Consider the following 14,284-nt stretch of genomic DNA (forward strand, 5'->3'; position numbering starts at 1 on the left):
TTCTTGGGTCCCATTGGCTCCTTTCGCCTTGTGGATGTTATTAAAATCTTTCATTCATTCATCCATCTTGGATAAGCATGGCAAGGTGTTCAACGATTTTTTTTCAAGGTTGCCGCTAGATAGAGATTTTCAGCATGCTATTGAATTGGAGGAAGGATTGAAACCGATCATAAATACACCTTATTGTCATCCTAGGAGGCATAAGAAAGGGATTGAGAAGGCGATTAAAGAGTTGTTGGATATGGGACTATGAAAGTGACCTTATGCAATGAAAGTAAAGATTAGACTAGAAGCAATTAATGAGAAAGTCATTAGTGTTTCGATTGCCATTGGAATTACAGCAGCAAGAATAGTGAGAATGAACTTACAAAAAGCACAAATGTAATCTCCCAATAGTAGGATGTCCTCTAAGGAAAGAATCTCTAAACTCAAGCTTGATTGTGAGTTGCACACAATTGACTACTGCCAGTCAGTGGTACACAAACCTCAAGTGCAGCAATTCTAAACCTATTATAATTTCAACTTTAGATTACTAATGCATGTCAAATCACCTTCAAGTGGTATTTCCTCATAGAGGCATTGAGTGCGACTAGATGAGCACAGATGAAGAGAAGAGTGAATGCCCCACTTTCTCCTCAAAGTGTGTAATTTAGATAATGTTGTAATAACTATAATATTACTAATAAGATATTTTAAGCCTTAATTATAGTCTCATGGTACAACTGCTTTAGTTGGTTTCACCGTCCTAAAATCTAGGACCCACTAAAAATCACAAAAATGATATTTTTATAAGGTAAATAATGTTGGCTAATCTCTAAGGTACAAAGGAAGCTTATGAGCTACATATTTCATTATTGAAGGTTGTGCAGAGGGAGTTCATAACTCATTTCATGAGAAAATTGATTAGGAAAACTTGACACACCAACCATAATGATGGCTTATGTTGAACTTCTCAACACAGTGAGGATAGGCAAACTTGTCATACACCATCTAGATCTGATTTTCGGCTATGGTAATAGTTAAAGATTTCAAATGATTGACACATGACAACATTGGGATTTTCAAGATGTCCTCATGGTGCATCATTGAGTAAATATGAGTTGCAACAATAATGATGAACTCAACATAGTTTAGTTTTTGAAGACATTGTTAAGTAGTTATGCCACATGCATGGGGATACATAATGCATATGCACTTAGTTTCTTAATAATTTCTGCATATGATAGATTTAGGGAATTGACTAGAAAGGCATTCTATAAGACATCTTGAAGTAAAGAGAAAATAATGCATGCAGACTTGATTTCTCACTAATCTCTGCATATGATAGTTTTGGTGAATTGACTGAAGTGCCAATTGACAAAGCAAGCTATGGAGAGCACTTGATGAGACTTGAACTTGACAAGCATGATTCGACTCGAGACTCGGGTTTCGGAGGAAAAACTCGGCACAAACTCGACAAAGCAAAAAACCCAAGAAACCTAGAGATTTTTAAGGATTTAAAATTTGTTTAATGCACCCTTAATTAAATAAACCTTAAATACACAATAACATCATCAAATAGAAGCTAATTTGATCACATACACAAGTATACATTGATCACATAAGTATAAACACATATTGTAGTTGAAGGAAATAGCACATTTTGATACATAAATATTGACAAATGTATACAAAACTCATGGAATATGAAATCCATGACATCAAATGTTCCAAACAAATATCAAAACAATAACTAGAAGCCTATGGCTGAGAGGAGCTTGCATCTTTCATATGAACTCGTCTAAGGTAGGTCCTAGATGATGCAGTAGTCATAATATTTTCTTACTTATGAATATGCAGAGATTTGCAACAAGGGATATGTATTATGTAGATTTTTATGATCACGATTCATCATTGGCCTATTACTTGCTTAGTTTTATAGTTTGATGAGGGTTTCAGGGCATCTCCAAAATGAGGTTGAGGGTAGCACCACTTGCGCATGTCTTAAGGTGAGAGAGAGAGGTAGAGAGATAGATCTAGATCATAGAAATGAGACTCGGACTCGGCACAACTTGGTGAGGGTAACTCGACTCGAGACTCGGCAAAAACACTTGGTGCAGACTCAACAAGTGAAAAACCCAAGAAATTTAGAGATTTTTAAGGATTTAAAACTTGTTTCATGCACCCTTTATTAAATAAACCTAAAAAACACAATAACATCATCAAATAGAAGCTAATTTGATCACATAAACAAGTATACATCGATCACATAAGTATAAATGCAAATTGTAATTGAAGGAAATAACCCTTAGATGTATAAATATTGTCAAATGTATACTAAACTCATGGAATATGAAATCCATGACATCAAATGTTCCAAACAAATATCAAAACATTAACTAGAAGTCTATTGCTTGGATGAGCTTGCATCCCTCCTAGGAAGGCATCTAAGGTAGATCCTGGATGATGTAGCAGCCATAATATTTTTTTAACTATGAATATGTAGAGATTTGCAACAAGGGATATGTATTATGTAGATTTTTATGATCATGATTCATCATTGGCCTATTACTTGCTCAGACTTATAGTTTGATGGGGGTTTGGGGGCAACACCAAAACGAGGTTGAGGGTAGCACCCCTTGTGGGGGTCTGAGGATGAGAGAGAGAGAGGTAGAGAGATAGGCCTAGATTTTGGGGGAGAGAGGTAGAGAGGGGATAGAGGAAGAGTGATAGGGAGAGAGATAGGTCTAAAGTTCAGGGCAAATAAAGTGAGTGAGATAGAGCAAGAGAATGAAGATAGGAGCCTACTAATTACTAAAATTTGTATATGTCTGAAAATTTATAAGATCTTCGAAAATCTAGAATTTGCATTATAACTCCTAGAGATCTGAAACTCTCAAACATCCTACCAATATATACATGAAATATAACATAAAGTATAAGTCACATTTCCCTTGACCTATACTTAAATGTTATATTTCGTGTATAATTCTGACGAAGAGAATGAGGTTGACTTGAAGACAAAGATGGCAAGCTAAATCATGTTATACTTCATGTATATTATGGGGGCATGTCATAAACCAAAAAGGCATTTAAATTTTGACATTTGAAAAAACAAATTTTGAGTTTGGCCAAGTCCAGGAGACGCTCGGACTTGGTGAGCCCATAAGACTCAGCAATTCTCAACAAGACTTGACCAAGTTCGAGTCTAAGCTGGTGCAAAGCACCTAAGGGTCCAAGGAGACCTCAAAGGAAAATGTGGAAAGGTTGAGTCTATTTGAGTCTATTTGGATGTAAGAGGGTCATTTATGACCTAAAACAATGTAATAAGACCCTTGAAGGTCAATTTATGTAATGGTTAAGTCAAGTTGTCTAGTTGTGTCAAAATTGTGTCAATGTTGTCAAATGAGCAAATTTATGTAATAAATGTTAATAAGGCATGGTAAGTGTCAAAATGGGTTCCATATGATGTTTTAAGAGTGTTAAAATCATTAGATTGAGTTTCTTGATGATATAAGGACAAAATGTCAATAATTGTCAATTTCACACATTCAAATGGTGGATTCCAATGGCTAGTTGGTTCTTAGGTAGTTATTGGAGTTGTTTTCGGTTTTGGGGGTCAAAATGTGTTTAAAAACCTCATTCTCATGTGTGGAGAGGTTGTTGATGTTAATTTGAAGGTTGATCTATGTGAAAACAAACTGCTGCAATAAAAATTCAACATTTTCCTTGTATTTTATGAGTAAAATCTGAACTTTTACATGTTGAATTCTCACTTCCCTTTCAATTTGTGAATGGATTTATTGTTTGGATGATCTGAGCACGTCTCTACATCCATTTTCAGAGGTTTTGAAGGTTTATTAATCATTTTGTGAAAGGCTTAGTTGACTGCCCTGCAATTTGTGTGTTATTGACAGTTTTGGACAGTTTTGAGGGACATCATGTGGAAATAGACTCAGTCCACTTTATGTAATTGCTATTTCTTGTGGAATGAGTCTAAGACAATGTATTATATCCTTTCATGTGGTTTTGGTTGCAGGGAAGAGTAAATTGGAGAGATGGTGACCACCAATTGTGGAAAAGTTGCATGTTGAAGGTGAATGTGTGACTGTCTCAAAAAATACAGTCTCAGTTCAATGGGCATATCTCACAATTTAACCGTTGGATTGTTCTCATTTTCTGATATGTTGTTGGTAACCAAGGTTTTGAGGATCTCACTGGAGCGATTGGATAAATAATGTCGGGTTAAAAAGTTATAGACAACTGAGTACGGGTCTATGAAGAAAGACTGATTAACTTCTTGTTTGACAGTCTAAAGGTCTGAAGGTTTTAATTGAATGAGGGTAGCATTTTATGTTGGATTATATCTACACAAGTCATTTTAATGGTGTTTGATCCTTTGGTTGGGTCTAGAATTGATTGGAAGTGAGGGATTGGGAAAGCCCTAGGTTTTGGGTCCTAAAAGTGAGGGTTTGGTGTTTGGGTGTGTAGATGAGCATGGCACCACTTGAAACCTTGAAAATCTGTTGATTTGCATCATAACCTAAGACTGTTTTGGGGTTTGGAATTTCGGAGTGAAGTTTGTGATAGGGTTGCTTTGTAAAAGCGGCCCAATTAGGCCTAATCCTAGTAGGAGAGAGTGTTGGTTCAGAAATTTGGTCCAATACAACAGTATCTGAGTTTGAAGTATGTTGTGTAACTCAGAAATGGGTATCAGAATATGTAATTTGTTGGGCAAGTGTTTTGGAAAGGTTTTGAGTTATTGTTGGATTACCCGATTTGGAGGGCTAGTAGGAAATGGCCTCTTAAGTGCAGTTTGGTGTATTGGGATTTGAACCGGTCAGTTTGGGCATGTGGAACCTTGTGTCAGGGTTTCATAGGTGTGTTAAAGCCCTGAGTTATGTTGGGTTAAGTCATTGAAGTTGGAAACCCCATTAGAGTGGTTTGGTGAAGGTTTGTGAGTGCAAGGAGTGAAGGGTTGTGGAACCTAGTATTGTAGGTTTGGAGTTTTATTATTTCCAAGGTCAGTTGAGTGTGATAAGAGGTTGGCACAAGGCTTTGCATCATGAGCCCCCAGGACTTGCCGAGGGTGACTTACTCGAGACTCGCTGAGTCCAGGTGAGTCCGAGCGAGACTCAAAACTCTGGTCTACATCTTGGGGGAGAGAGGAGAGAGTGAGGTAGAGAGAGGGTATAGAGGAAGAGTGATAGGGAGAGAGATAGGTTTAGAGTCCAGGGGAGATAAAGAAAATGAGATTAAGACAGCGAGAGAATGCTAATAAGAGCCTGCTAATTACTGAAATTTGATTGTCCAAAAATTTAAAGATCTAAAACCTAGAATTTGCATTATAACTCCTAGAGATCCAATATTTGTTGTATATTCTAGGGGCATGTCATAAACCAAATAAGCATTGAATTTTTTTGAGTTTTAAAAAAAATGGCCAAGTTTTAAAACACTTGGTTCACAATGGCCGAGTCCAGGTGACAGAACTCGCCCAAACTCGACCGAGTCCAAGTCCGAGCCCCTAGGACTTGCATGCCTGACTTGACTCACAACTTGCTAAGTCCGTGTGAGTCTCATTTCTCTAGTATTACATGTGGTCTCAATGCCCCAAAATCAAATCAAGCAAACATCATCCATCACTGCAACCAAATTCTAGTGAGGAATTTGCAAAGTTTCATCCACATGGCAAAAAAACACGTAGGGAATTAAAATAATGAAACAATTCATGATTCCAATGCATCGCTGCTGTAGTTGAAAGAAGGTAAAATATAAGTCTGTTGATCGTAAGATTGGGACAACAATGTTAAGAGAAACAAAGTGAGTTGAAGTTTCAAACTAGAAAACAATGATAAATCTCAAGGGACCCTCGTCTTCAGACACGATCTGGTAATGTTTTTCCTTTGGTGCAGGATGATTTGGCTTGATTATTGACTTAGGTGGTTTATGTGCAGGTGCCATTAAATTCAAAGAATAGTTGTCTTGTATTTTGACGTTGTAAAAGGGTAGATTACCAAAGCAATTTGATTCCAATACTAAACAAACTTTCAAAGTAGACGACATCAGACTGAAAAGAAAGTTCATAGTTGGTAGAAAAAAGATACATACAGCCATTGAAATCTACTTTTGCAAATCAGCGGTAGCCATTAGAATGCACCTAAATTGTATTTTTCTGCTACCTGAATAGAACAACTATTAGGATATACTAAAAGAATCCACTCTAATAATTAAAAATAAACTTTAGTAGTGATTACTGATTACCACCAATTTTGAACCAAGGAAATCAATAACCCCAAAAAAATACATGGCAAAATTTATAGCCATTATGAATTTTCGGTTATGCCTTTTGGCTTTATAAATGTTTGACAGGTTACATAAGAAAGACAGACAATGGATTTCATTCCTAATTTAGAAAATTATCGTCATATATCTGGATGATCCAATGTTTTTGCAAAATTAAGGTAAAACATAAGCACGCAGAGAGAGTACCAGAACTCAGTCAAACTGTAAACTACACTTTGGATATCCAAATGCAACAATAAATTGAACATTTAGGACATATATTCACCAATTATGTGGACCCTAGTAAGATCAAGGTGATTTGAGTTTGGAAACACCTACATTTTATCAGCAAAATAAGAAGTTTCATAAGATTTGCAAGCTTCTTTCTATTGGAGACTTGTCCATGAGTTTTCCATTATGCCTGTCATGTCCCCACCTTCAGCTTACCTGGATTTTGCCTTAAATTAGTAATTCCACAATATAGTTTATCATTTTTTTCTAATTATGAGAGTGACTTAATCTAGTCATTCAATAAACCTACAAATTCACAAATAAGTACATGGATTAATAGCACATATATTACAAAGAATGATAAACATGTATTTCTACCTGTAACCAATCATAGTTTAGTTTGGTAGGAAAGCCTCGAGAGGGCGCCTGTAAACTGCTCAACCCAATTAAGCCCAAGAGCGCACAACGTCCCACTATGACAACTCACCTCTTGGCCCGCAAGAGGCAGGAACGTCCCACTATGACAATTCTATCCCTTGGGGTGGCCTACTTAGCTTGGGAGAACCGGTAAACTGCAATCCCCTAACGTACTTGCTCCATTCATTCCTTTGATTGATTACAAGATAAGATATACGTACATATATAAATAATCTAAGAAAATATAATCAAGTAACTTATTCATTATATCCATAATAATATATATTTATGATTTGTCTTTTTATAAATAAATATATTCTTATTGATATTATTTCAAACATATATGTATGTATATCTTGCTAACATCATTATTATATATAAATCTATTATTTTTATTCAGGCTTCACGTATTAAGCACATCCCAATGTATACCATCAAGAACAAGGATGTTACGGCTTGTAATTTAATAACAGTTCTGATTTGATCTGATCGATGGTGACCAATGAATCTTCCTTACCAATAATCTCAGCTTTTTTTGACCGAACTGCCTTCTCCTTTTTGCATTCGATGCCTTTCCTTTGTCATTGTTTTCCCGTTAAATAGAACCCAATGGCTGTCTTAAAAGCCACGTCCCATGCCTATGGTGGAGTCTCTTCCCAAGGTTCGTGCCTCAGCCAACAATTCATATTTTAATTTAGTTAGTAATTATTATTTATTACAATTGGCAGTTTTTTATTATTAGTAATAATTCGGATTTGATTTATTGTTAATTATAAATTGTTTATCTATTGTTTATTAATACATATAAGTAATATAATTAAGGAAAATAAATTGATAATGATAGGTTCTAAAATATGTTTATGTATTGATTAGTTGTTTTAAAGATTCATATTTGTTTTTAATTTGAATAAATCAATACATCAATATATTTAAATACAATTTATTGTTTCCAATATAGGGGATATGACAATGCCCTTCAAGGATTTACGAAAAGGTTTGTGTGGACAGAAAGTCAACACTCATTTCTCACTCTTGCAAGTTTCTTTCTATTGGAGACTTTTCCATGAGTTTTCTATGATAGATCTGTCTTTTAAAGAATTACAAAAAGGTTTGAGTGGACAGAAAGACAACACTCATTTCTCACTCTTGCAAGGTTGTCTTCTTCCTTTTCCTTAGAGTGTTGGTGTCCACATATTTCCTTGCTTTCAAAGCATTCTCAGTCTGGTGAACTGGATGTGGACGCTTCTCTATTTGCTTTGTTTCCCTCATAGTTTTGAGTGTGCATGTTTTTCAAAATCTCTACAACAACCAAATGTCTGCCACTTCCAAGTCTCAATCCTATGGTTTTGCTTTCCCCTTATGTGGTGCTCATTTGGATTTTCTTTCGGCACAAGTAAATTTTCTACTGGTTTCTTCTTTGATGGAAATGCGAGACCCATTGGTTATGGTGGATGCACTTACAAGAAAGAATGGATTCAACAATCACAACCAAGGATGATTGGATGTCGTGCACATGTTAATGAACTTTTCAGGACTTAAAAGGTGGGCAACCTTCTAACTTTTGTTGCCATTTTAAAACACTACTGTACCCATCAATTCCATCAAATCATGTTTCAGTGATGGTTTGATAAGTGGAGAAGCATCTAGAAGTATCAAATCTAGATTGCTCCTTCAGAGTCAAATCTAACTCCAAACATAATTTCTTTCAATTCCAGAACACCATTCCTAAAAGTCATAAGAATAGAACATTCATATTTAATTTTTAAATGAAATTGAATGGATGACTAGGAAAAGGGCCTTACATAAGATGAGGATAGATGGCAATTGCATTTTAGGATTATTCTATTGTTTGAGTTTAGTTGTGATTCTCACTACATTGAGTTCGAGAAAATGTTTTTTCACAGAAGCTGGCTAATTTCTGAGACAATGCTGATCCTGCATCTCTTTAGTGTAAACATTTGAAGAGTGTGAACAGGTCTCGTGTGTTTCTTCTTGGCCCCTCACATCGTTACCGCACTCAGAAATGTGCCCTTTCAAGTGCCACAATATACAAGACACCCCTTGGTGATTTGCACATTGATTTGGAAGGTGAGACAACCTGCCTTCTTTCTTTAGATTTGGCCTTGTTATTTGATGTGTATCTTGAATTAGTTTTATGTGATAATTCTGGTTTGAGTAGGACTGTGTGTGAATGCTATGGTTGATGAAATAATGTGTTTTCATTTTCTTATAGTTGAAATTTATTTTTACTGTTTTTTCTGAATTCAGTACATTGGGACTCCTCTAGTCTCCTATTCTGGTTTCTTCCCATGTGTTGTTTTACATTTGCAGCTAAATTCTTCGAGACTTTGCATATTGTGATGCTCATCATCTTATGTTTCAGTTTATAAAGAGCTGGAAGCAACTGGTGAATTCCAAGTCATGGACATGCAAGTAGATGAAGCAGAACATAGCATGGAGATGCATTTACCATACCTTGCAAAAGTGTTTCATGGGTGATCATTTCTCCATTTTTTAAGTAGTGCGCATCTTTTCAAGAGTTGACTTTGTTAATCTTTTCTGCGTGCTTCTCTACAGACACCCAGTAAAGATCATTCCCATTCTTGTTGGTTCTATCAGTTCAGAGAGTGAAGCCATCTATGGACGCTTGCTTGCAAAGTATGCCGATGATCCAACAAATTTCTTTTCCATCTCATCAGACTTCTGTCATTGGGGACAACGGTATTGCTCCACACTTACCAGATTTTAACATTCCCTAACAAGCTTTTTCTTTTCATTTCAATGAATCTCTTGCTGACTTCCTTGTTTGTCATTTTGGCAATCTGTTTCCTTTTCTGCTTCACTATTTGCAAAGAGAATTACACAACAGGAATTACAATTGCATGGTTTCTTGATTTTTATTTGTATCAGATTCAAGTTTTTGTACCATGACGAGAAGGAAGGTGCTATTTATAAATCTATCGAGGCCCTCGACAGGAAAGGAATGGATCTTATAGCATCAGGAGATCCCATTGCCTTTAAAGACTACTTGTCTCAGTATGGAAATACTATTTGCGGTCGGCATGCCATCAGTGTGTTTCTCCATGTGAGACTTTGAGAAATTGGATATTCTCTGCTATAAAAATCTGCAGCGCAGTAATTCATTTGTCCAGTTCTAACTAATTTTGTTGCAGGTGTTGCAGAACTGTTCAACAAAGATGAAAGTTAAATTTGTCCAATATGAGCAATCAAGACAATGCAAAACAATGCATGATAGCAGTGTAAGTTACGCTTCTGCAGTGGCCAGAGTAGAGACCTAAGGTGGAACTGGATTTCACCCACCAGTACCATGTTATTTTTACCCATAAATGTCGTACTTATTATCAACCCGCCGAATAAAGTTCTTCAACATTGTGAATTTATATGATATCATTTTGTTGCCATTTTTTTTTTGCAGTTTCTATTCTATTTTGTGAGGAAGAACATTATTAATGAAAATCTTGTATTTGCATGCTATTATGCTGTCATCAATATCAGTAGACATGAGTAGCAAAGTACGCATCTGTTTGTGCTCAGGAGCTAAGTTGAATGACAATTAGAAACGACTGGTTTGATAGTAGGATATAGTTAGGGAACACACCATGAACATATAAATTGAGAAAAGCCATGATTTTTTAGAATAGGCTGATTGAAGAATCAAAACAATAAATACCTCGCACTTTCAAATTGACCCATTTGTCCAGTTGTATTTCTTGACAGTTTGATAAACTTCCAAATTTTAGTAAAATAAAGTGCTTATTGATAGTATTAGATGCTATGAATCTAAATCAGTTAGAACATGTTCGACAATTTACCTTCGATAAAATAAACTACATATGACGAACTCAATAAACAATGTGTACACCCTCAAATGTGATCTCTTATAATCGTTGAGAAGTGCCAAAGGATTGTAAATTGTTTAGTATACCCTAATAGGTACACTGTACATCTAGAGTTATTCACTGGGTGATAGGTTATTTATGTGCACATCCAGCGGCATGTATTTGGCTGTCAAAGTGATTGGTCACATCTCTAGGCAGAGAATTTTAATAACTACTTGGGGTTAATTATGTCCATAATTTTAATAGCTCTTTTAGAACATCACACTATATATATCATTCTAGCAACGCTTTCCTAAACATCTTTGTTCAAAAAATTTATTGCCCAATTTTATCTAGCTAAAATTGAATCTGAGTGCCAAAAACATATGGTTTAGCTTGGAATCATGAAGAAGACATCCATGATGCATGATTTGTGAAGGCAAGTTGATCTCATGAGTTCAATTGATAGGTTAGTGGCATGTTGTATGTTGTGTGTGTGTGTGCGCTATCTAATGAAAATGTTTGACTAAGGTGAAAGGTGAAAGGAGAAAGTTTAGGTAACCATTAGTAGACTTTGAGTTTTGACTCTTTTGTTGAATATACTAATACATTTTCAACACAAATAACTTCATAATATAAAATAAAAATAAAATAAAATTGTAGCGTCATAAATTGTACACCCTTAATTAGGTGGTACAATTCCATGCTTAGGTTAGCACCGGCCTTAGTGTGTTGCATCTTGCATTTAATTTCTCTTTAAGCATTTAATTAATTGATTAAATTAAATCTAAAGTCTTTTTTTATCCCTCCACACATCATAAAATTGGCCCCTTAACCCTAAGTACGCCCCTTTTTATTTTATTCTTTCAATTAATTAATTCATCAAAAGCCCTAATTATGTCCTATTTCGACCTTCAAGGCCCGATTTTGTATACTTAAACACCTTGAATCATCGCATCCTTCTGGAATTGACATTAGAATCACGATACTTTGCATCCCTAAAAATTTGGAAAAAAGTTGACCAAACCATGGTGGGGCACCATGGTCCCAACTTTTTTCCCCCAAATTTCGGGAGCATGTTTTGGCGGTATTTTTATGTTTAAATCCAAAGGATTGTGAAATTATATTGATTCTAGGTCGGCCTTCAAAAATAAAGTTAGTGTTTCATACATATAACCTTCTCTTTCCTCATTTGAAGGATCCATCTAGCAATTTTGAAGGACTCTCTTAACAAGTGAAAGTGCAGGTTTATGCTAAGTTTTCAATCAACAAATCAAGCATCTATTAAGTCTACATCAATCATTTTCATCATCAATTGAAGCTTTGAAGATATTGAAGAATAATAGGAGATCACCTACTATTGATTGACTTGTACCTCTCCTTTAGGGTTTGGTACGATTTCATGTTATTTTCACGAGTTTCATAACAATCATTTTCAGATTTACATTCATGCTTTAGATCCATTATTGAATTTGTGATTTGAAGCATTTACATTTACATTTACACTCATTTAGGGTAGAACTCTCCAAGCGTAGGGTAGAACTCTAGATTCACTTTCTTGTTCATTTTAGGATCTTGCACGTACACAAGATTCTTGCACACACATTTTTCAGTACATTATCGACTATTTGTGGAGGTGGAAATCACCAAAACAAGGGGTTTGACTAAGGCAAAACCCTATATAGCCAACTAGACACCATTTTTCAAGTTGCAGGTGCAGGTATAGGTACAAAAACCCGACGAACGTACGACATTTGGAACCAGCAGAGCACACAGGTGCAGACTCAAGATCAAGGGCAGATCTCAGTTTTCTGAGACTAGGGCATGACGCCTTGGTCCTCTATGTTTTTTTGCTTCCTGTGGTAGTTCAACATTACAAAGCTTCAAGATCCAGATTCTAGAAGAAAAACTCTCTGCAATAGCAAAGACCAGGGCGGGGCACCTTGGTCCTACTCAGTCAACCTCAAATTTCAATGACAAGTGCACATCTGAGTTCCTTTTCTTGCTCTATACTCAATCTCTCAGTTTTTAGTTATGCAAGTTTCAGTGTTTTCAGTTTATATTCACATTTTTGTTCATCTCCCTAGCCTAGTTGATCATCTCATTACATTTGACACATCTCTTCATAGCAGCAAAGGAATAGAAACCCTAAAGATGTTCATTGACTCTCTCTTAGTCAAAGCGAATCATCTCCTTAGGCTCTTTCGTATTCTAATGTGTGCATGAGAGTGGGATTAGGTCTTAGTTTACTTGATTCCCTTTGCATTCATCACAAAAATATTAAAAATTCATTACATTTGATGTAATTTTCTATTATTAATGCTCCATATTAGACCACTACATTAGGCCTTATATCATAGCAATCGATCAAGGTTGACCATATGTGGGAAGGAGTGAAAATATGTTCTCAATTGCTAATTTTGGGTTTGATACAAAACTCAATGTGTTAGATTTAATATCACAATAGATATTAAGCTATGCATTTCATTCCATTTCCACCCAAAACTTCTATTTGTATGTTTATAACAACTTGTTTTATTTTCGATAGCTAGTAGAGTTTTATTAGGAATTAGTATGTTTCTCTAACTAACTTTCACTTTTTCTTTTTTTCTTTTTTTTTTTGTATTGTCTTGAAGAAGAATTGAACTTAACAACATCTAGGCGCTTACAACATTAGCTTTTTCATTTTTGATTCAACCTATTATTATCTCACATATAGGTAACCTTTTTTAATTATTTGTACTAGTAGTAACAGAACTATAGAAACATTACATGTAAAAACTTATGTGAATTAGTTATAAATTGATTCAACACAAATTTGTGGGTTAAAAATGAAAACTCTTATTTTTAAGAAAATTTTGCATTACAAAATTGTATTTCTAAGAAAATTGTGCATTATGATTTCTTAGTTTTAGGAAAACTCTTGATTAAAATTTACTTTTTGGAAAATTATGGTATGCAAATGTTTCATTTTTGTAGATTTATATTTTTCATTACACATTATTTGGAAAAAAACTAGTGATTTCAAGATTTATGAGAGTTCATTTGGGTGTTTCATGACCCAATATGATATATTCATAGATATCTAATATTGTTTGATAATAATTCAAATAATGTATTTTACATCATCATCATCATCAATTGTCAAAATATGCAATCCTTATTTTGCATCTAATAAGATCACTACTCTAATCTCTTTTTGAAGTGTGGGTCTATATTATTCATATATCATCCCAAATGACCTATCAAATTGAGGTGATTATCATCTTTTGAAAGTTCATTTTCTATAAATTCGCCCCCATAATGCTAGTGTCAACATTATGTAATATTCACAATGGTTGAGCTCAAGCCTTGTTGACCTTTAATAATCTATTTGAGATGGTTGTAATGTTATGCCATCTTTACCCAAGCATTTTTAGTTAGACTATTAAATTTAGCTATAGTATCAATCAAGGTAACACATACTAACTAACCATTTATTTAAAGGAAAGAAAGTAAAATCTATGCAATTTCCACACCAACCATATGAGAGAAAC

At 35.0% G+C, this 14,284-nt stretch overlaps 1 protein-coding gene across 3 annotated transcripts in view; it reads left to right on the plus strand.

The window, feature by feature from the left end:
• LOC131041431 (uncharacterized) overlaps positions 1–10,331 on the plus strand; it is a 65,172-nt gene extending 54,841 nt beyond the window's left edge. The window contains exons 4-8 of one of the 3 annotated variants that reach the window (XM_057974532.2): positions 8,885–8,997; positions 9,293–9,404; positions 9,487–9,630; positions 9,820–9,994; positions 10,083–10,331. In XM_057974532.2, the coding sequence (XP_057830515.2) occupies positions 8,885–8,997; positions 9,293–9,404; positions 9,487–9,630; positions 9,820–9,994; positions 10,083–10,208 (670 nt within the window). In that variant the 3' untranslated portion in view covers positions 10,209–10,331. The remainder of the gene's footprint in view (positions 1–8,884; positions 8,998–9,292; positions 9,405–9,486; positions 9,631–9,819; positions 9,995–10,082) is intronic. The other 2 variants (XM_057974533.2, XM_057974534.2) reach the window with 2 other exon arrangements.
• Positions 10,332–14,284: the final 3,953 nt, after the last annotated feature.

The sequence above is a fragment of the Cryptomeria japonica genome, chromosome 11, assembly GCF_030272615.1.
Source record: "Cryptomeria japonica chromosome 11, Sugi_1.0, whole genome shotgun sequence".
Taxonomy (NCBI): domain Eukaryota; kingdom Viridiplantae; phylum Streptophyta; class Pinopsida; order Cupressales; family Cupressaceae; genus Cryptomeria; species Cryptomeria japonica.